At 57.2% G+C, this 22699-nt stretch overlaps 1 protein-coding gene across 1 annotated transcript in view; it reads left to right on the top strand.

Moving 5' to 3' along the window:
- Positions 1–21902, top strand: part of NEURL1 (neuralized E3 ubiquitin protein ligase 1) — a 78611-nt gene extending 56709 nt beyond the window's left edge. Inside the window, exons 2-6 of the mRNA XM_062214617.1 lie at positions 2443–2684; positions 2901–3222; positions 14471–15151; positions 20987–21133; positions 21588–21902. Of these exons, the coding sequence (XP_062070601.1) occupies positions 2443–2684; positions 2901–3222; positions 14471–15151; positions 20987–21133; positions 21588–21826 (1631 nt within the window). The 3' untranslated portion in view covers positions 21827–21902. The remainder of the gene's footprint in view (positions 1–2442; positions 2685–2900; positions 3223–14470; positions 15152–20986; positions 21134–21587) is intronic.
- Positions 21903–22699: the final 797 nt, after the last annotated feature.

Genomic DNA, 22699 nt, shown 5'->3' with positions numbered 1-22699 from the left:
CAAGCATATGATTGTGTACATGTATGCAGGATCACCCTAATGAAGGCAGTGGGCATGGCTCAGCCCCAAGTATGCCCTGTGCTCCTTGCCAGTCTCCCTACCCCCGGGCACCCCCTGAACTGCTTTGGAGCACTATGGCTCAGTTTGTACTTCCTAGAATTTGATGAAAATGGACAAGGGAGGAAGGGGAGGAAGGGTTTTGAAGGGAACAGTGCAGCGGTTGCTCTGTGGATTGAGTAGGCTTTTCTTTTACACTGGTTTATTCCGCAGCGTAACTGTTTCCATGTCAGTGGTTCACTGGCATCTCCTGCACACTGTCCATTCTCAGAGCAGGTGCTTTGTTCTTGATGTTTTCATCTCTACCTATGGCTGTATGCCTGTACGATGTATGTAGTATTACCTTCATCAGCAGGTGTTTTTTTTAACATTTTTATTGGGGTGGGTGTTGTGGATACCTGTTTCCTATTTTGGAGCGCCAGTTCAAGCCCTGGCTGCTCTCCTTCTGATCCAGCTTCCTGCTAATGCATGCTTGGGCCTCTCCCACCCACGTGGGAAACCTGATTGGAGTTTTGGGCCCCTGGCTTCTGCCTGGCCTAGCCTTGGCTTCTGAGGGCATTTGGGAAGTGAACCAGTGAATGGAAGATTCTCTCTCTCTCTCTCTTTTTCTGTCACTCTGCCTTTCAAGTAAATACAAAAAAATTAATTTTTCTTTCCTCATTTTTATTTTATTTGAAAGGAAGAGAGAGAGACAGGGACATCTTGTCTCCTAGAAGTGAGGAATGGGGGCTCCTTCTTGTGCCACCCCTGCACCTGGTGTGCAGGAAGCTGCTCCAGAGGCTGTGGGCAGTGGAGACTGGTGCCTGGGGGCCTCTGGGAAAGGAGGGGCAGAGGCGCAAAGGGGTGTGCAGCTGGCCCAGGCAGGTGGCGCCTTCCCGGTTCCCCGTGGTCCTCTCCCTCCCCACTGCCTTCTGTCTGGAAACCCCTCCCCCACTCTAGGGAGTGGAAGGCCCTGGGCTGGCCGGATGCTGGCCAAGCCCACTCTCTGCATTCTTAAATTCCTGCCTGGAAGGACCAAAATTTGAAGCATCCCAGCAGGCCTCTGTCACATTTCGTGGCCTTCTCCTCCTCCACTGCCTTCTAGCCCATCCTCCACGGCTGTCTTTCCTCAAGAAGACAGGCGGGGTGGGAGTTTGGACTAGTGGTTACGAGGAGTGACGACGCGTGCGTCCTGGGTTTGCTGTCCAGCTTTCTGCTTCGGCAGAGCCTGGGAGGTGGTGGTGATGGCTCAAAAGATTGGGTTCCTGCCACCCACATGCAAGACCTGGATTGAGTTATCAGCTCCTGTCTTTGGCCTCTGCCCCCAGCTTTGGCCCTGGCCCAGGCCTGGCCATTGTGGACACTGGGGAGTGAACCTGTGGATGGGAACATGCTCTCTCTTTATCTGTCTTTTTGTCTCCCAAGAAAGCAAAGAAAGAAAAAAAAAATGTAAGATGACAGGAGGGGGCTGGGGGTGGGGCGTGAGTGAATACCGCTGGGCCTGAGCCCCGGCCCGCAGCCCCACCGTGGTGTGTCCGTGCAATCCGGTGCCACCCACACTTGTCTTAAAGCCACAGGGCAGAGGCCAAAGAAGGGCACAGCCAGTTAGTGTCATGCACAGCCACCCAGCACCTAGTCCTGTGCACTCCTCTCCCCTGCCCTACCACCTGAACAGTCTGTGAAGCTTTTTAGAATATCTTCTCAGCCCAGCCCTGCCCGGCTTGGGCTGAGCTGACTATCGGCTGTCGAAGCAGGTGTGCTGGGTGCTCTGAGGTGGATCCTGAGTGCTATGGAGCCCCTGTGTCCAGGACGCTGCAGGCATGGGGGAGCGGTGCAAAGCAGAGAAGAGGCGGGGCTGGGGGAACGCAGGGATGTGGCCAAGGGAGTATCACCCCTACTTCTGGCCTCCAGTGAGAGCCCCACAGTCTACCGCAGCCCAGCCTTGCCAACCTAGCTTCCGGGACACTGCTGCCTCCTCCAGGAAGCCTCACAATTTCTGCCCATGTCCGTCTCCCCACCTGGGCCACTCTTCCCATGGACAGGACACATGTGGGCTTCCTGCCCACAGCTGCTATGCCTAGGACAGAGCTGGGTGCTCAGTGGACAGACACTGCATGCTCACTGGAGGGGATGACGGGATAAGTGAGGGTGCTGGTGGCTGTGAGTGGAGACTGCTGCGAGACGGCGGCCAACATTGCGGGAGGTGGTGGGCGAAGGACCGGGCCAGACGGGGGCGGGCCAGGGGCTGCTGTGTGTTGCAGGAGAGGATGGAGGTCAAAGGTGGCCCTGGGTGTGGAAGTACCGGGCAGCAGGCAATATCCATTTTTGCCTAAGCCCTGTCCTAGGGGACCCCAGCTCGGCTCTTGGCCCCATCGAGTTCTGACTCTGTGGCCTGTTCCTTTGCAGACTCCGTTGGGGGTCCTTTCCCGGTTGCCTCTCACCGATGCCACCACAAGCAGAAGCACTGCCCGCCGGCACTGCCTGGTGGGGGTCTCCCGGCCACGCCGCTGCTCTTCCACCCACACACCAAGGGCTCGCAGATCCTCATGGACCTCAGCCACAAGGCTGTCAAGAGGCAGGCCAGCTTCTGCAACGCCATCACCTTCAGCAACCGGCCCGTCCTCATCTATGAGCAAGTCAGGCTGAAGGTGGGCCTCCCATCCCTCCCACTCCCACCCTCCACGCCTTGCCTGTGTGACAAGGAACTGGGCCAGGCCAGGGGGCGGGTGGGGGAGGGGAAGGCCGATAGTGGCGGGTCCCCAGGGAGGGTGCCGAGGGTGGTCAGCAGAGCGAGGCCCCCCGCCCCCACCTCCCCCATCTGACTAGCAGAGTGGGATGGTGGGCTGAGCCTCCTGTGCCACCAGATCACCAGGAAGCAGTGCTGCTGGAGCGGGGCCCTGCGCCTGGGCTTCACCAGCAAGGACCCGTCGCGCATTCACCCCGACTCCCTGCCCAAGTACGCCTGCCCTGACCTGGTGTCCCAGAGCGGCTTCTGGGCCAAGGCGCTGCCTGAGGAGTTTGCCAACGAGGGCAACATCATCGCCTTCTGGGTGGACAAGAAGGGCCGTGTCTTCTACCGCATCAATGACTCCGCCGCCATGCTCTTCTTCAACGGGGTCCGCACCGCCGACCCGCTCTGGGCCCTGGTGGATGTCTACGGCCTCACGCGGGGCGTCCAGCTGCTGGGTGAGTGCCGTGCCGTGTCGGGTGCAGCCCTTGGTCTCTGGGTGCTGAGCCCTGACACTGCTCCGTCCTCCCACCTCGCTCAGCTTGTGTGTGCACACATGTGGATTCAGGGTACGCCGCCGCCCCTCAGCCACAGCTTCGCCTCCAGGCGGAGCCTGCGTGAGCCTCGGCTTTCTCATCTACAGCGTGGGTCGATGGGAAGATTAAACTGACGGGTCTGGGAGTGAAGCATCTGGCACAGTCCTGGGCACCACGACTGGCCTCAGCCACCCTACCTGCTTTGCTCCTTCTCCCTTCCCAAGCCCTTGTCCCTGTAAACATGCCGCGAAGGTGGTTGGAGATGTGTTTTCCCCCTCTCTGACTTCAGAGTGTAGAACCAGTGAGGCCCTTCTTTTCAGAACACTTTGAGCTAAGAAGACAGTGAAAGTAAAAAGGGATGAGTAATGGCCAGAGGCCTTTCTGTTTGTCGCATTCCAAACACGAGGAGGCAGTTTTTATTAACTAATAGTTTGGGAACTTTCTGTTTTCTGCAGTCACAGTGACGTGTTAGGAGCCCGAGACGGGCTGTTCCAGGTGTCAGCAACTGAAGGAGCCCCCGCCCCGGGCTGATGGGTGATCTCTGTGAAAGGGGTGCACCTGCAGCCAGAGGCCGCCCCCGAGGCCCGCGGCTCCAGGGTGTCGGGCCTCCGTTTCCTCCTCTGTGAGATAGGTGTCCTAGCGACTGTTCGCGGGCTTGGGGAGCTGCCTCGTGCGGAGCCGCCGCCGTACTCTGGTCGTCCCCGATTGTCAGCTTGCTCGTGCTGGAGGGGTGGTGCCTTGCCAAGGGCCCAGTAAGCACCTTCGTGCTGCTCTGGTGTCCTCCGGGCCCCAAACCTTCGGTCTGAGCTTCCGCCCGGCTGTTTCTGTCTGAGCCTCAGTCTTCTCGCCTGTGAAGTGGGTTTGGGATCCTTTGACTTGGCCCAAGGCTCAGCCACGTGCTGGAAGACAGAGAAGATGTCTCTGCTCTTGAGAAAGGCACAGGCTCGTTACGGGGTCGTGGCGGGGAGGAGGGCCGTGTTCTTGCTTTTCACCAAGCAGGGAGTGCCCTTCCTCACTGTCCCCAGCTCCAAAGCCACCTCTTCCCTGAGGCCCTCCCGGAGAAGAATTCCCTGGTCCCCCTTTGCATCCCACCAGGACTGCCCAGGTGCCTCCTCATCCCTTTGCCCGCACGCCTGGCGGGTTTTACACGGCTGGCCCCTCTCCGAGCACCATCTGCAGGGTGGGTTGGGGCGTGTGGAAGCATGGGAGGGGACGGGGACTTGCCGGGGGAGCAGGGGGCCGGTGGGGTGAGTTCCATGGGCAGCAGCCTCGGGAGATGAAGCTGCCGCTGGCTCCCTGGGCGAATTGCTAACCGCTGTGCCCCAGGCCCCTTCTGCGAGGAGTTCCTACCCAGAGGGCGCCTTTGAGGAGTGTTTATTCCCATTGGGCAGGGAGAAGAGTGAGGCCAGCGGAAGGCCTGGTTTGCCCATTAGGGATGTGGCAGGGCGGGGACCTCAGCTGGGTGTTCTGATGCCAAAAGCAACGCCTTTCCCATCACCTGCAGTCAGAGCACAGGTAAAAGGAGGCTGAGGTCAGCGCGGGAGGATGGTGTCCAGGAGGGCCTCTCGGAAGAGGAGGCGGAGCTGGCCCGCATGTTCCAGGAGGCTAGGACAGGTGGAGATGGAGGGGAACATGTCAGGTGCCGTGGGGCTCCCAACACTCAGGCACTGAGGGGAGCGTGGAGTAAATAACCGGAAAAGCCCCACCCTGGGGCCAGTGCCCAGGCACCCGACCTGGCCGGGGCCTGTTCCCCTCCTTGACTATAAATGGGTTTGCACAGAGCGTTTCGGCCGCCTTCGGCCTCCCAGCACGCTCCTCTCTGTGCACCCGATAAGGCCGAGGCCGGCTGATTCCATCCCGGCCGTAAATCACCGTAATCCCTGGGCATTTTCAAACACCCACGATGGCTCCTAAATTCAATTAGGAGATTAAAATATCTCTTCATTTTGTTCTTCCTAAATGGATTTTTTATTTGTATTTTTTTCCCCCGAGTGAGAAGGAGATCCATCCAAGAGCCTGTCTGAGCCGGGCGTGCTGCTCTCTCCCTCCTACACACCCCTGCCCTCTGCATGCGGCTCCCCTGGAGAGCCGCGGGGTCCCTTCGTCTCCCTGTCCTCCCACTTGCTGCCCCCTCTCCTACACCACGCCTGGCACATCCTCGCGTTTGTGGCTCTCGGGGGTCTCCTTTGTCTCTCTTCCCCTTCCTGCCCCTCGCTTCACCTCTGTCCCCCTCTGCCCTCTGCTCCCTCTGGCTCGTGCCTCCCCCTACCCCCCTTCCCTCTTCTGAACAATGTCACTGTCCATCTTGGTCATGCCAAGGATGTGCTGTCTTTCCTGGGGCAACTGCCCCCCCAAGCCAGTGTCTAATCTGCTCGGCTCTCCATGCCTCGCCCTGGCCTGCACCTGCTCCTCACACCACAGGCATCATGGTTGCCTGTCCCATTACAGACAGAGTAGGTAGGCAAGTCAGGATGGGAGTGGGCAGAGGCAGGGCCGGCGTTGCCCCCTCCTCGCTTGATGCCTGCTCTACCCATGCTGCTGCCAGCTGTGGCCAGGCAGGCCTGCTCCAGGTCTTGCAGGCTACCTGGCCACGAGCTGGAGTTCAGCAGATCACCCTCCTGCTTCCGAGCACCCTGGCCCAAGCCTGGCCTGGTGTCTCCAAGAATAATAGCTTCTTACCTCCAGGAAGAAGGAGCCACCGGCAGTGGAGTACACACAGGTTTTATGGGGTGATTAGTACTGGGAGAGATAAGCTCCTACCCTGGGTTCAAGGTCTCCTTGCTCCTCTCAGAAACGTGAGCCCTGGCTCCTGGCAGAAGGCCGACCAACCAAGAGTCCACATCTAGGGGCCTCCTGGATGCTCTTCTGCTCCGCTCCCCGCCCCGGCTCAGGCACCATGCAGGAGAGTCAGACAAGAGGAAACCCAGCCACTCTCCTTGAGGAGTGGGGAGACATCAGTAACTACTGTGGGGTGGTCTGCATCCCCTTCTGCAGTTAAGGGTGGTCTGAAGAGTAAAACTGTGGGGGTTGTGGCTGGGGAGCAATCCAGGGGGACTTCCTGTAGGAGATAAGCTTCAAGGCAGGAAGCAAGGGAGGCAGGAAAAAAAAAAGATAGATGATGGGGAGGAACAATTTGGGTCAGGCAGGAGGGGTGTGCAGAGCCACAAAGGTGAGGGAAATTAGCCATCAGTGGGGAGCAGATCCTTGAGGGAAGAGAAGAAGCAGAAAAACCAGCAGGTGACTCGTGGAGCCGAGGCGTGTGCACAGCTGAGGATGTGTGTGTGTGTATCACAGGAGGGTGTGTGTGTGTGTGTGCATCACAGGAGAGAGGCCCGGGAACAGGCGGCTTCTGGCAGCTCCTGAGCTGTGAAGTTGGTCAGGAAGGAGAATTGTGGCTAATGAGGCCCAGGTGTGGGGAGGGGCCCGGCCAAGTTCTCCAGCCGCCCAGAAGCCAGGCGCCCCTGGCCTGCAGATTTTCCAGGCTGCTCAGGTCAGAGTGAGACCTGCTGGCGGAGCAGAAAGGTCACGGCTGAGCCTGGGAGAGCACCAGGGGGCCAGTAGGTGGGGCTCCTGTTTTTTTTTTTTTTTTAAATATTTATTTTGTTTATTTGAAAGGCAGAGTGACACACACAGAGATATCTTCCATCTGCCGGTTCACTCCCCAAATGGCTACAATGGCCAAGCCCAAACCAGGAGCCGGAAACTATCCGGATCTCCCACATGGGTGGCGGGAACCCAAGCACTTGGGCCATCTTTGCTTTCCCAGGTGCATCAGCAGGGAGCCAGATGGGAAGTGGAGCAGCTGGGACAGGGATTGGGCTTCGATCCGGCTCTCTGATAGGCCTAACCTGCTGCGCCTCAGCGCCGGCCCCGAGGGCTCCTGGCTTTCTGCTTTATCCCTCCCTGGGCACGCTTCCCAGGTCTTGGTACAAGACTCCCACCTGCCCACTGGGAGGCCGTCTGAGGCCAAGCCTGCTGCCCTCCACCCAGAGCCCCGGCCCCTGGAGACAAAGCCGTGGGTCTGGTCTCCCTTCCAAGGTGTGCCTCGGCCTGGCCATGCCGAGTGCGTGTGCTCCCCCGCCAGGACCATACCGCCATCTGGGCTTCCGCTTCCCAGGCTAAACCAATATTTACTCTCAGGTGTGGTTTACTGCTAGGGGCCAAGAGGCAAATATTAGTTTAAGGAGCCTGGGCCAGCTCTCAGGATGGGAAACAGAGCTGGTGCCGCTCAGCGCTTCTTCCTCTTTGACGATTTCCCTCTTTTGGACCTGTTCCTTGTGCTTCAGGGACTCTCCAGGCTCGTCCTTTCTGCTCCCCCCGAGGTCTGCTAACTGCATCAGGGCCCTACACCAAACCCTGCCCTCCGCCGCGAAGCCTGCCTTTCCTCTCCTGGTTAAGGTGGCCGCTTTCTCGTGAGCGCCCGGAGCACATGATGGTCCACATGGCAGCAGTGCGGTTGCATCCTGTGTTGTACTGCTCTGCGAGAAGGCTGCACAAAACCTCTTTGTATGAAAGGAGAGGTGCTCTTCTACCCATTTTGCAGACAGGGCGGCAGAGGCTCAGCATGCCCGGTAACTTGCCCAGGTCACACAGTGGGTTCTTGGTGGAGCTGAGATTTGGACACAGAAGCCTGGGCTGCATTTGGCCTTCTACCTTCTTTAGATGGCAGTCTGTCTGATCTCCCTGCTAAGTCTGATTACTGCCCAAGGGCGAGCTGTGGCCCCCACGGGACTTTCAGAGCAGGGGGAATGAGAGCTCCAGGTACCCAGGACCGAGGGCGGCAGCAGGGTCCCAGGGGCGGGTCCCAGCACTGCAGCTGCCTGTCCTTCATCATGCACTCCGTTTTTCTGCGTGAGGTTCAGCCACGTGAAGCACCGTTATTCTTTCTTTTCTTTTTTTAAAGATTTATTTATTTATTTGAAAGGCAGAATTACAGAGAGGCAGAGGCAGAGAGAGAGAGAGAGGTCTTCCACCCGCTGGTTCACTCCCCAGATGGTCGCAATGGCTGGAGCTGCACCGATCTGAAGCCAGGAGCCAGGAGCTTCTTCTGGGTCTCCCACGTGGGTGGGGCTCAAGGACTTGGGCCATCTTCTGCTTTCCCAGGCCATAGCAGAGAGCTGGATCGGAAGAGGAGCAACCAGGACTCGAACCGGCGCCCATATGGGAAGCCGGCACTGTAGGCGGCAGCTTTACCTGCCACACCACTGTGCTGGCCCCCAATACTGTTTCCAATGCACAGAAAGGGCGTTTCATGTTTCCACCTAGCGGTTCAAAAGACAGTTCTGGAGACCCCGGAGGAATGGGGTGGGGGTGCGGGGAGGAGCTGGGGCCTTGCAGTGTTGGGGACAAAGCCTTTCTTTTGGAAGTGGGAGACCCCTGGAGTCAAGACTTGGCCACTCCTGGCTTTGGGCAGTTTCTCAACTTCCCTGTGTCTCATTCTCCTCTGGGGTTATTTGGGCATCATGAGCTCTGTCGCTCTTAGTGATTACACACATGGGCTGCGTCTGTCTTTAGGTTACAAAGGAATGAATACCTCCTTTTAAAACCCCCCTCCCCTCTAAAAGAGAGACAGGGTCCTGGGCCGGTCCTGCAGCTGGCAAGGGGAGCCCTGTGTCGAGATCAGAGGAGAGCCATGCACCCTAAATTGTTTCTGGGGGCAAGGGCTGAGTTCCCCAGCCGGGGCTCCTGCAACAGTGGGGTTCCACAGAGGCCAGCTCCTAGGTTTTAGCCAGATGAGAGGCATCTCCTGCATAAGAAGAGAGACCTGGGAGCTGCAAGGCCAGATGATCCAGACAATCTATAAGAGCGTGTGGCTGGCAGATCCTATAAATCTCAGGGCCTGTGCTGTGGGTGATTCCGGGACATTCCGCCCTTCCCTCTGGGAGCCTCAGGAAATGTGCTTGCTCCCCCCAGCTTCCCTGTGGGTGGGTTTAGAGGGGGAAGGCGGAGGTGGTGTGGGTTTCGGGCGCTGCCCAGAGAGGGGGAGAAGCCCTTGCCCTCCCTGTTCCCTACCCCATGCCAGATGCGCACCAGCAAGAGGATGTTTATGGAGACAGCAAATGGGCTGGCAGCTCCTTCCAGACAGGGGCCCCTGCCGCCCGCTGGGCGCTGCAGGCTGACCCGTGGTTAAAGATTATCCAGGGCTCAGGATGTGAGAATCTAAACAAACACGACTCCTGGCTGATGGTGGCCCTGCTTCAAAGGAGGCCCCTGCGCCAGCGCCCAGGCCTCGCCTGGGTTACCCGGCACCGGCAGGCGGCTCTCGGGGCAGCAGCTGGCCCCGTGCAGACCCCTCTCCAGGCGTTTGCTAACAGTTTGCAGTCCCAGCCTCCTGTCTTTCAGCCCAGGCCCAATCCTGTCTCTTCCAGGGACTCAGCCCCATTGGAGATCTTTATCCTACAGAAGACCTAGAGGGGCCCCAGGGAGTGCATCTAGGGCACAAACAGTCTTCTGCTAGTCGTACTTATTCCAAGATAGGGGACAGGGACAGGGAGCCTGGGAGGTGGTGAGCTTCCTGTTCCCCAAGGCATTCTAGCCAAGGCCGAGTGAGTACTGCGCAGGGATAAAGGGATTCCCTTCGTTCTTCTTAGGCCTTGGCTAATCCAGAAGCCAAGATGCTTGTATCTAAGTTGTATTCAAATATTTCCCTCGACCCTCCCACCGGCTACTGACTCCCCATGGCCCAGGTGCCCACGCCGCTGCTGAGGGCTGGGCACACATTGGGCCGGTGAGTGTGGGGAGGAGGGCCGCTTACTGCACAGACAAGTTGCTTCCTGAAAGAGGGACATGGAGCAGAGCCACCTTGGCCGCTTCCCCGGAGGCCTCGTGGTTCCCATCTCATAAACACCTCCAAAATGGGCGTCCTCATTTCCCTCCCATCACTCATTGCCTTCAAATGGGGGCCACCCCTGCTTGGGGCTCCAGGTTACCATCTGCTTTCCCGCAGCTGTACCCTAGGGCAAAGTCCTCGGCTGAGGTTGGTCCCTCGGCTTAGGCTGCACAGCCTGGGGGTCTGGACACCCCTGACCGCTGACTTGATGCTGCTTCGCTCAGCCAGGGACTTGGCGGTCTCTCTGGCACAGGGCGCTCCCGCCAGCTCCTCCAGCTCGAGTTTCATCTATTTCAGGGCCTCGACGCAGCTGGGCCCACGGATGGGTGGTTATTTTGGAGCCCGCTGGCCGCCTGCAGCTGCTGCTGACCCTGGAGGGGCAGAGGGGAAGGGAGAGAAGACAACCTTGGGCTGCGCGTTGACCTCTGGGATTCACTCGGTCTCTAGCTCTTCTCCAGCGACTCCTGCCACCACCACCCCCCCGCCCCCAGCTCCAGCCATGTTTCAAGCAAGGCCAAACGCATGTTTTCCCCACCCCCTTCTCCTCTCTCTCCATCTTCCTCTGTTTCTCTTCCCTTCTCCTGTATTCTCTACTGATCTAGCTTTTCCTTCTGGTCTTTAGGCAGTGATTTCGTTCGGCGACTATGTCCCAGGTGCCCATCATGACTGATGTCGTCCAACATCAAGGTTCACAGAGCCAGTGCTCTGAGTGCAGGTGGACCTGACCCTGGTTAACAGACTCTACCTGAGGCTGCCAGGTGCCTGCCAGGTGCCCGGCGCTTCCCACTCCACTGCTGATCCCAGCAACAACCTTTCAAGGCATCTCAGGGGTGTCTAGGGGAGCGATTTGATATGGGGAGGAAAGTTGGTTACCCAGGGCCAACAGCCAAGGGCAGGATAGGACATTTAAGCCCAGGCCAGCATCACCCCAGAGCCCATGCCCTGTCTTCTGAACCCTGTGGCCTGTAAGTGATACGTAAGATGTCCCACAGTGACCTCAGAGCCATTGTGTGCCAGGTGCTCTACCAGGTGCAGAGGGTGCTTCATCTCCTAGGGGAGTGATACAGATTTTCTATCACTCAGTAGATGCTAACTTCACTGCTGCAGAGGAGAGACCCCAGCAGGTGGAGCTACTACTTGTCCTCCACGTGTCCTCAGGGTCATATGGCTTTTTTTTTTTTTTAACATTTTTGTTTTGTTTTTATTTATTTTTTATTTTTTACAGGCAGAGTGGACAATGAGAGAGACAGAAAGGTCTTCCTTTTGCCGTTGGTTCACCCTCCAATGGCCGCTGCGGTAGGCGCGCTGCGGCCAGCGCACCGCACTGATCCGATGGCAGGAGCCAGGTGCTTCTCCTGGTCTCTCATGGGGTGCAGGGCCCAAGCACTTGGGCCATCCTCCACTGCACTCCCTGGCCACAGCAGAGAGCTGGCCTGGAAGAGGGGCAACCGGGACAGGATCGGTGCCCCGACCGGGACTAGAACCCGGTGTGCCGGCGCCACAAGGCGGAGGATTAGCCTAGTGAGCCGCGGCGCTGGCCTTTTTTTTTTTTTTTTTTAAGATTTATTTATTTGAAAGGCAGAGCTACACACAGAGAAAAGGAGAGTTAGAGAGAGAGAGAGAGAGAGAGGTCTTCCATCCGCTGGTTCACTCCCCAGTTGGCCGCAACGGCTGGAGCTGCGCCAATCCGAAGCCAGGAGCCAGGAGCTTCTTTTGGGTCTTCCATGTGGGTGCAGGGACCCAAGGACTTGGCCCATCTTCCACTGCTTTCCCAGGCCATAGCAGAGAGCTGGATCGGAAGTGGAGCAGCTGGGACTTGAACCAGTGCCCATATGGAATGCTGGCAGTGCAGGTGGCGACTTTACTTGCTACACCACAGCGCCGGCCCCATCATAGGACTTTTCAGATACAGGAAATGGAAGAACCAGGATTTGAACCCAGCATGATGACTTAAAATTCATTGCCTACAAGTGTATGGGTTTTGTTTACCAAAGAACCCTAAAGGTGGCATTATTAGAGGTCCAGTGTGCCTAGCAAGGAAGGTGATGGCCAGGGCGCAGCTGGAGTACTGAGTCTGCTTCTGCTCATGGTTTACGGGGTGGAAGGTGTGTGGGCTCACAGATGTTCCCTGAGCAGAGGTTTTTCTAATACGGGGCTCATAGGCAGCCCAGGAGGTAGTGGGTTAAATACAGGGAAGTACGGGGCACCGATCCTGTCCCGGTTGCCCCTCTTCCAGGCCAGCTCTCTGCTGTGGCCAGGGAGTGCAGTGGAGGATGGCCCAAGTGTTTGGGCTCTGCACCCCATGGGAGACCAGGAGAAGCACCTGGCTCCTGCCATCGGAATAGCGCGGTGCGCCGGCCGCAGCGCGCCTACCGCGGTGGCCATTGGAGGGTGAATCAACGGCAAAAGGAAGACCTTTCTCTCTGTCTCTCTCTCACTGTCCACTCTGCCTGTCAAAAAAAAAAAAAAAATACAGGGAAGTAGACGTCAGCTCCAGGGAAGGAAGCGCTTACAGACAGATTAGCGGGCCTCTGGAGAGGGCGAGCACCTGGGAGTGGGCATATCCACCCAAGCCAGGGCTGCTCTGAGCACTTGGTCCCTGTTTCCCCTGCTGTTCCCCTCTCCAACATCTGAGTCCCCAGGGCCACAGCCTGGAGTCCCTGAGGGTGGAGGAGCAGGGGCCCAGGTCTAGGTGGGCGGAGCTCTCGCCATTGCCACCCACACAGCCCCTCCCCATGCAGGTCCTCGCCTCTGCCTCTCTGCACCATCCCTGTCACTGAGTCAATTCCCTGGAATAATCGCATTTTCCAGTTGGCTCCCTCTTCCTTGCCAGCACCATGCTGGGAAACCCCAAGCAGCCAGGCCCCACGAGGCTTCTCTGGAGTGGCAGGAGGCACAGGGGGAGGGCCCTGACCCCACAGTTCCTGGAAGGGGCAGGGAAACAGGGGCTGGGGAGAACAGAAAGGGGGGATTTAGAGAGTGTCTCTCCCAGACCAGCGTCCCCACGTTCCATGGCCACACCCGAGCACCCGGCAGCCTTAGGCAGTTCGCAGAGGTGAGGCTCCGTTCTCCTGTGTTGGGCGCACAGAGCAGCCTCCAGGGTGAGACGAGCCAGGGCTTAGAGTGGTGCCAGGGAAATCGGGGGACACTGACTCCCGGAGGAGAGGGACTGGGAGTGAAGGATGCGGTGCTGGGAGCAGGACGGGCCTTGCTTGCGTCCTGCCCCCCCCCCCCCCCCCCCCCGCGGCTGCCATGGAAGCGCTTTGGTTTCATCTGTGAAATGGGCACGCCTCCACGGGCTGCTTCAGGGGTGGACCCTTGTTGCGTGGCAAGTACGTTCATTCTGAGAGGACTGCATAAAGCAGGACGTAACTCGTCGTGCCAAGAATATGGTTTTGGAAACAGTTACTGGCACAGGGAGGTGTTCGGGATATGGTAAAAACGAGCTGTGACAAAGGAGAGCTGCGTAGTTAGGTTCTTAGTTGGAAATCCTTGCTGGCGGATGGCTTTGTGCAGTTGTGTGCTCTGAGACGCACAGAACCGAGTAAGAATGCTTTTTCTGGTGAGATAGGGCAAAGCTATCACCGTATTTTCAAAGTGATTTATTATCCGTAAGAGGTTAAAAAACTGGTGTCTATTTAGCATGACTCAACGCTTGCATTAAAAAAGCAACCAAAATGCATTTCAAAAGGCTGACAGGTCATACATCCAAGTAATAAAAATGCATTTGGGTGGCAGGCGGTCAGTTCTTGCTGAACTGTGTTTTCTACAAAGCACACTTTGTATTACTGGTATGGTATGAAAGGGGGTCTGGGAGGAATCTGCTGAAGCTCTCTCAGCCTCACTGTCCAGCATGTGGCAAGGGCAACTCAAAAGTTAACTGTTAGGGTTACGGGGGGACAGAGTGAGCCAAGGGGGCTGTGGGGTCCGGATGGTGCCTTCCTGTTGAGGAGTCATCCGTGGCTTCCACAGGTATTCACGGGCTGTGCTGCACGCTACGCTAGGTGCTAGGGACTAAAGAGCTGGGATCCGGGGTTGAAAAGTTTAAAAATTATATATATATATTTAAAAAATTAGAGGTACAGACCAAGAAAGCTCTCCTAAGCACTGAAGCAGTTAGAAGCGTTCTACGGGCTCAAGTCTGGTGCCTGTCCATGCAACCTGACTGCTTTGATAAACAGTGAGCGGGTCCTGATAGCCTTGTTTCCTGACGGCTGAGGAAACCTCATCTACGACCTGGGCATGTTCCGTGCCCTCGGACGTCCGGCGCGCGTGTGGGCGGCGCGCGCTTCCCCGGGCGCCCCGGTGACGGTCGCCCCTCTCTCGCCCTCCCCGCCGCAGACAGCGAGCTGGTGCTGCCCGACTGCCTGCGGCCGCGCTCCTTCACCGCCCTGCGGCGGCCGTCGCTGCGGCGCGAAGCCGACGAGGCGCGCCTCTCCGTGAGCCTTTGCGACCTCAACGTGCCGGGCGACGAGGGCCCGCCGGCCACGGGCTGCCCGATCCCGCAGAACTCGCTCAACTCGCAGCACAGCCGCGCGCTGCCCGCGCAACTCGACGGCGACCTGCGCTTCCACGCGCTGCGCGCCGGCGCGCACGTCCGCATCCTGGACGAGCAGACGGTGGCGCGCCTGGAGCACGGGCGCGACGAGCGCGCGCTCGTCTTCACCAGCCGGCCCGTGCGCGTGGCCGAGACCATCTTCGTCAAGGTCACGCGCTCGGGCGGCGCGCGCCCCGGCGCGCTGTCCTTCGGCGTCACCACGTGCGACCCCGGCACGCTGCGGCCCGCGGACCTGCCCTTCAGCCCCGAGGCCTTGGTGGACCGCAAGGAGTTCTGGGCCGTGTGCCGCGTGCCCGGGCCCCTGCACAGCGGCGACATCCTGGGCCTGGTGGTCAACGCGGACGGCGAGCTGCACCTCAGCCACAACGGCGCGGCCGCCGGCATGCAGCTGTGCGTGGACGCCTCGCAGCCGCTCTGGATGCTCTTCGGCCTGCACGGCGCCATCACGCAGGTCCGCATTCTCGGTGAGTGCCTGCCCAGGACACAGGGACGACCCGGGTAGGGACAGTGAGCAAACTCTCAGCCCCTCCGCGCCCAGGGCCTTGCTAAGGAATCACAGGTGGGCGGTCAGGAGGCCCACCTGGGGAGGCGGGTGATTAAAAGTGCGGCCCAGAGTCGGGCCCACCTGCTTTCTCAGGGATACGTACGGAGCGGCGTACACACGCCCCAGGTGCCGCTTAAACACGGGTGGATGTTTCCACCAGCGACTGTTTGAGGTGAGGCTTGTGTTGGTACAAAATGAGAACAGGGGTCCCGGCGCCTCAGGAGGGCTGTGAGTGCGAGTGAGAAACACGGGTGGGTGTATCGGTCACGTGATCTCTGTGCGGGGCACGCCCGACACGGGGGCGAGAGGGATCCCTGAGCAGGTGCCCTCGAGGGGGAGGACTTGAGAGCTGCGGGCCTGGGGGGAATGTGGGTCGGTGCAGGCCTTGCCTCCCGGAATGTTCCATGGATGCCGGTGGTTGTCCTTTGAAAACGGGTGCATGTGATGAAAACATTTTGAGTTCTAAAAGGGGAGGAAGGATTGTTTATTACAGCCTTCAATAGGCAGTGCGAATTAAGAAGAGGGTGTTGGTTATGGTATACAGCTTTTCCAAACTGACCAGAAATCTTTTCTTCTGAACCTGTATTACTACCCCACGGCCCCTGCCAGCAGGTGTCCATGGTCTGGTAACCACTCTATTAGCCTGGGCTGGTTTCATTAGCTCACCTGGAGAATCTGTTCAAGTGAAGATTCTTGCAACCCATCTGCAGAGATTCTAATTCTGTCTGTAGATCTTGGATTGGTTCCAGGTGCCTGATTTTGTGTTTTTAAGATTATTTATTTGAGGCCGGTGTCGTGGCTTAACAGGCTAATCCTCCGCCTTGTGGCGCTGGCACACCCGGTTCTAGTCCCGGTTGGGGCGCCGGATTCTATCCCGGTTGCCCCTCTTCCAGGCCAGCTCTCTGCTATGGCCCGGGAAGGCAGTGGAGGATGGCCCAAGTCCTTGGACCCTGCACCCTCATGGGAGACCAGGAGAAGCACCTGGCTCCTGGCTTCAGATCAGCGCGATGCGCTGGCCGCAGCGGCCATTGGAGGGTGAACCAACGGCAAAAAGGAAGACCTTTCTCTCTGTCTCTCTCTCTCACTATCCACTCTGCCTGTCAAAAAAAAAAAAAAAAAAAGAAAGAAAAAAATTATTTATTTGAAAGGGAAAGAGAAAGTGACATTATGAATCTTCCATCTTGCTGGTTCACTCGACCAAATGCCACAATAGGTAGATCTAGGCTAAGTTGAAGCCAGGAACTCCATCTGGGTTCCCACATGGGTGGTATGGGTGGCATGGGCCCAAAGCTTGGGCCATCTTCCTCTGCCTTCCTGGGCACATTAGTAGAAGGTGAACCGGAAGCAGAGTAGTTGAGAGTCAAACTGGTACTTCCATAAGGGATGCTGTGTCTCAAGCAGAAGCTTAACCTAATGCACCACAATGCCAGGCCCCCTGTGTGGTTTTTTTTTTTTTTTTTAAGATTTATTTATTTGAAAATCTGAGAGAGAGGGAGAGGGAGAGAGACAGACCGATCTTCCATCTACTGGTTCGTACTCCCCAGATGGCCACGACGGTTGGGGCTGGACCAGGCCGAAGCCAGGAGCTTTTTCCAGGTCTCCCATGTGGGTAGCATGGGCCCAAGCACTTGGGCCATCTTCCCCTGCTTTTCCCAGGCCATTAGCAGGAACTTGGATGAGAAGCAGAGCAGCCGGAACATGATGCCGGCATTGCAGGCAGTGGCTGTACCTTCTGTACCACAGCATGGTACCTGTATGCATGAGTTTGTGTGTGTAATGTTGGTGATTGTGAGTATGGAATTTGTGAAATTCAGTCGAATCTATTGGGATGTCCAGCTCTTGAAAAAGACCAAATGAAGGGGCTGCCACTAGGGCGTAGCGGGTAAAGCCTGCGCCTGCAGTGCCAGCATCCCATATGGGCACCACTTTGAGACCCAGCTGCTCCACTTCCTATCCAGCTCTCTGCTATGGCCTGGGAGAGCAGTGGAGGATGGCCCAAGATCTTGGGCCCCTGTGTTGCCGTTGATTTCTCAACAATATTTCAGTGGATTCGTTTCTGAGAGGAGGAGCGTGGTGGGGGCAAGAGGTGCGGAGTCACCACACAGACAGTAGGTGTCGGGTGACAGTAGGCTTGAGACAAGCAGCCCGCAGACTCGTTTATTTGAGTTAGTACAACAGCTTATATAGCCAAGACCAGCCAATCCGGTCAAGGGGAGGTCTATGCCCCAACCAATCACAGCCTGTTGCCAGGCAGGCTCCATTGCTAGGTGGGATTCACAGCCATCCCTGAATAACTGATGCTCACTTGCTAGGGGCCACCTTGGCATGGCCTTCTCATTCCACCACACCCCTGCACCTGCATGGGAGACCAGGAAGAGACTCCTAGCTCTTGTCTTTGGATTGGTGTAGCTCTGACCGTTGCGGCCAATTAGGGAAGTGAACCAGTGGAAGGAAGACCTTTCTGTCTGTCTCTCTCACTGTCTGTAAACTCTACCTGTCAAAAACAAACAAAACAAAGACAAAAAAAAAATGAAGATGGAGTGAAAGATAATAAATGAATGGAAATAAATGAGGGACTAGCACTGTAGCGTAGCAGGTAAAGCTATCGCCTGCAGTGCTGGCATCCCATATGGGCACTGGTTCGAGTCCCTGGCTGCTCCACTTCCCATCCAGCTCTCTGCTATGGCCTGGGAAAGCTGTAGAAGATGGCCTAAGCGCTTGGGCCCCTGCACCCATATGGGAGACCCGGAGGAAGCTCCTGGCTTTGGATCAGCGCAGCTCCGGCCATTGTGGCCATCTTGGGAGTGAACTAGCGGATGGAGGAGGACCTCTCTCTCGCTCTCTGCCTCTCTGTAACTCTATCAAATAAATACAAAAAAAAAAAAAAAAAAAAAAGAAATGAGGTGGGTGTGCTAAGAAGTTAGGATTGAAGGAAGATAAATCAGGAAAGAATGAAAGAATACCAGGTTACATGCAAGAAACCAGGATGGAGGGAGTGTGAATCCGGCTGAGTGAGAATTCAGCATGGAGTAAAAAGAAATCGGAAAGAATCAGGCTGGGGTAAAAGGGTCTTTGGCTACGCTCACCTGGAGATAAGAGAAAGGAAATGACTTAGGACAAAGTGCTCTTTTGCCTCACCGCCATCTAGTAATAGATAAGCAGCTTCCCAGATACTTTGTTGCCCAAAGGGGTTTACTAGAGTGGACCCAAGGGGAGGCTTAAAGATAAAAAATTAAGACTTGGCTGTCCCAGGAGACCAGTGGGCCTAGCTGGGTGTTGAAGAGCTGTCCTGGATTCAGTGTATGTTCAGTGGCCCCCCTGAGCTGTCAGAATCGGCGATAGGGGATGCTGGGTGACTCTGGAGGAGAAACCAAGCAGTGATGGTGTGTGAAGAGTCCGTGTTCGCCTCACTGGAGAGCTGGGCTTGCGGAGGCCTTCCGTGGACAGAGGATGCTGTTTTCCTCACTCCAGGATCATAGAAGCTGCAGGCTGTTTTGCACTTCCTGGTGAAGCATTAGAAGTAGTCTCAAAGTCAGGAACAAAATTGGGATTCCTTAGAGACATTGTTCTGCAGCTGCTAGCCAGTGTGCTAAAGTGTGAAAATAATAAGAGGTGCAAGTTTCTGAAGAGGATGATGATTAACTTGAAAAACATTAACACAGTAAGGGAAGTCCTGTGGGCATCTATTGAATATTTATTTTATTTTTATTTATTAGAGAAGGGAGGGAGGGAGGAAGGGAGAGAGTGACATGCAGCAGATCATCTGTTCCCTGGTTTACTCCCCAAAGGCCCAGAGCAGCCGGGGCTGGGCCAGGCTAAAGCCAGAAGCCTGGAATTTAACCCAGATCTCCCACATGGATGGTAGAGACCCAAGGACCTGAGCCATCACCTGCTGCCTCCCAGGGTGTACATTTGCAGGAAACTGGGACTAGAACCCAGGTACCCTGATATGAGATGCATGTGTCCCAAGCAACATATATATTTTTAAAAAATATTTATTTTGGTTACTTGAGAGAGCACAAGCTAGAGAGAGAGAGAGATCTATCTTCCATCTGCTGGTTCACTCCACAATGGCTACAACAGCCCAGGCTGGGCCAGGCCAGGCCAAACCAAGAACCTGGAACTCCATTTGGGTCTCCCATGTGGGTGGGTGGCAGGAGCCCAAGTACTCGGGCCACCTTTTGCTGCTTTCCTAGCTGCATTAGCAGGGAGCCAGATCAGAAGTAGAATATCCTCTGCCTGCGGCGCCAGCACCCCGGGTTCTAGTCCCTGTCAGGGCGCCGGATTCTGTCCCGGTTGCCCCTCTCTGCTGTGACCTGGGAGTGCAGTGGAGGATGGCCCAAGTGCTTGGGCCCTGCACCCCATGGGAGACCAGGAGAAGCAGCTGGCTCCTGGCTTTGGATCAGTGCGGTGCGCCGGCTGCAGTGCACCGGCCGCAGCAGCCATTGGAGGGTGAACCAACAGCAAAGGAAGGAAGACCTTTCTCTCTCTCTCTCTCTCACTGTCCACTCTGTCAAAAAAAAAAAAAAAAAAAAATAGCTGGGACTTGAGCTGGTGCACAGGTGGTAACTTAACCCACCGCGCCCCCTATAGTACTGTCCCTGCAAGTGACATTTAACCCACTGTGTCAAAAACCCATCTCTAAATGTTACTAGAATAACGCTAATTATTTTTTAAAAATATTTTTTAAACCTAGGTTATTTGAAAGGCAAGGAGACAGAGAGATGGGGAGCATGAGGGAGGGAGAGAGAGAGAAAGAAAGATTTACTTTATTACCCAAATGTCTGCAACAACCAGGGCTGGGCCAGGCTGAAGCCAGGAGCCTGGAGCTCCACCTGAGTATCCTATGTAGTTGGCAGGGACCCTCGTCCTTGAGCCAATATCTGCCTCTCAGGGTGTGCATTAGCAGGAAGCTGGAACTGGACCCCAGGCACTCCCTATGGGATACAGGTGTCCTGAGCAGTGTCTCAAGTGTCGTAGGGTAGCACTAGAACTAATAATAAAAAACAATCTCCCTGAACACCTGCTTGTGTGCAGGGTCTTGTGTTAGCTCCTGTTGGGTAAGGTTTCCTGTTCTCAAAACGCTAATGGTTTCTCTGGAGAAACCAAGCCGGATTCCAGTGCAAGGAGCAAGTGGTCCCCGGGCCTAGTGTTTGTCAGGCGTGCCCTGCTCAGAGCTCAGTGTGGTGGTATGGTTTGTGGGGCAGGGTCAAGGCTGCCCAGAGGAGTGGGTTTGAGGATAGCTCCAGGAGGTTCCTTGGGCAGTTAGCTCTTTGAGGACAAGGTCCTGTCCCCAGCTTTATGACTATTGATAGCTTTGGGCCCTCAATAGGGATTTGTTGAGGAAGAGTGGGGAGGTGGAGAGCAGTGAGGGAAGGCAGGACATGCACAGGGGGGAGGAGGGGAAGGTGTCTCGCCAGTGCCAGTGCAGAGGATGTGGGTGGCATCTGGGGACATCAGTGGAGAGGGCAGGGCTACGAAGGGGGGAGCGTGGGGGGAGCTGGGGGCTTTATTCTCTGCCCTGGGACCCTGCAAGGTGAAGGTTGCCAGGGAGGGGTGGCGGTTGGGTTTGGGCCGGGGCTGGTTTGAGACTTTAGATGTAGTGAGGCCAGAGCATGGTAGGCCCCCAGTCTGGGAGAACAAGGAGCAGGGGCTGTGCTCTGTGGCCAGCCAGGGACTCGGCTCGCGCTTTCTCTGATGAGGCCTCTGGGTGGCTCCAGTTGCCCCCTCACAAATACTGCCCTCTCTCTTGCAGGCTCTACCATCCTGGCCGAACGGGGCATCCCGTCGCTCCCCTGTTCCCCTGCCTCCACACCAACCTCACCCAGTGCTCTGGGAAGCCGCCTGTCTGACCCCTTGCTCAGCACTTGCAGCTCTGGGCCTCTGGGGAGCTCTGCAGGTGGTAAGTACGCCGCCGCCCTGTGGATGCTGTGGGACTGAGTCACACCTTCCCCGAGCCCCTAGCCAAGGCAGCCAGGGGCAGGGCTGGCACTGAGAAGAGCTGGAGTTGGGTTCAGTGAGCCCTTGTTGGGGTGTCTTCTGGGTGTATCCTCCTGTCTCCAGCTGGGCAGCTTCTCCAAAGAGCACCAGACAGGAGGGCCCGGCCTTAAATGTGGGGGGTCCTCTCCCTGCGTCTTCCTTTCTTTTCCTCTCACTGTTGATGGCCACCCTGGCCCCTGGACTGGCCGAGTGGTCTGAAGTGGGGCCGCCCGTTTTAGCCTCTTCCCTGTGCCTGGAAGTCAGGTCACAGGGGTCAGTCAGTGGCCCTCCAAAGACGGGGACAGAGGAGGCCAGGGGCTGCTCTTCCCAGGGACCTACAGCCAGGCGCCCTTCCCGACGTGCTCCCTCACCCCCAGGGACTGCCCCCAACTCGCCGGTGAGCCTGCCCGAGTCACCAGTGACCCCAGGCATGGGCCAGTGGAGCGATGAGTGCACCATTTGCTATGAACACGCGGTGGACACGGTCATCTACACGTGTGGTCACATGTGCCTCTGCTATGCCTGCGGCCTGCGCCTCAAGAAGGCTCTGCACGCCTGCTGCCCCATCTGCCGCCGCCCCATCAAGGACATCATCAAGACCTACCGCAGCGCCTAGCCTGCCACACGGCAAGCCAGCAGGGCCCGTCTTCCTCACTTTGGAAACTTTTCCCTTTTCCATTAAACATGGGACACTGAGGCCCCTGGAGGTTTGGGTAGAGGAGGGGATCAGGTGGGGAGGTGTGGGGGGCAGAAGCCAATCGCTGGGTGGGGGCAAGGGAGGAGGCCGCTTTGCCTTCTGTGCACCCGACTCCCCCTGCGTGCTGAGGGACTAAACTGGGCTTCACCTGTGCCAGCCCTCTGGGACACCTGGTGCGGATTTTTAGGAGGTCCCTCTGGCCTGCTTGGCACCATGGTGAGAACGGAAGAACATGTACCTTGGGCATATGCGGCCCTGAGCTAGGGCCTGTGGCTTGGCGGGTGGGGTGCAGACTGGATTGTAACCTCCATTTGCTTCCTCAGCCAGCTGCCCTTGAGTAGTGTGCAGCCTTCTCAACAGCAGCTCCTGAGCCACTGTCTCCTTGTGACCTAGACCCACTTCCTGTTCGCTCTCTTCCTGCCTGTTGCGGCTGGGGCCAGGCGGCCAGTGGGTGCTTCTCCCCTGGGCCGGGTGCAGTCTCCAAGCCACAGCGCCCGCCGCCCAGGTTGGGTGAGTGGATGGCGGAGAGAGCTCCAGGTCCTGGCGTAGCCTTTCTGCTCCGATCATCTCACGGGACGCCACTGCTCAGGGTGACCCTTTGGTGCGGGCTGAGGGGCGGATCTGCCTTGTGTCAGGGTCTCTTGAGAAGAGGTTTGCAGCTTCCCCTTCTGGCCTGGCCTTGCACAGCTCAGTGCTGGCCTGGGCCACTTCTCAGAGGCTGTCACCTGTCCAGGAGGAGCGAGGACCCTGGGTTGAAGGGTGTGTGGGAGCTTCCCTGGGCTAAGACCAGCC

Source organism: Lepus europaeus, chromosome 17, assembly GCF_033115175.1.
Source record: "Lepus europaeus isolate LE1 chromosome 17, mLepTim1.pri, whole genome shotgun sequence".
Taxonomy (NCBI): domain Eukaryota; kingdom Metazoa; phylum Chordata; class Mammalia; order Lagomorpha; family Leporidae; genus Lepus; species Lepus europaeus.
The sequence above is the reverse complement of the archived record's forward strand: the minus strand, read 5'-3'. Positions and strand labels throughout refer to the sequence as shown.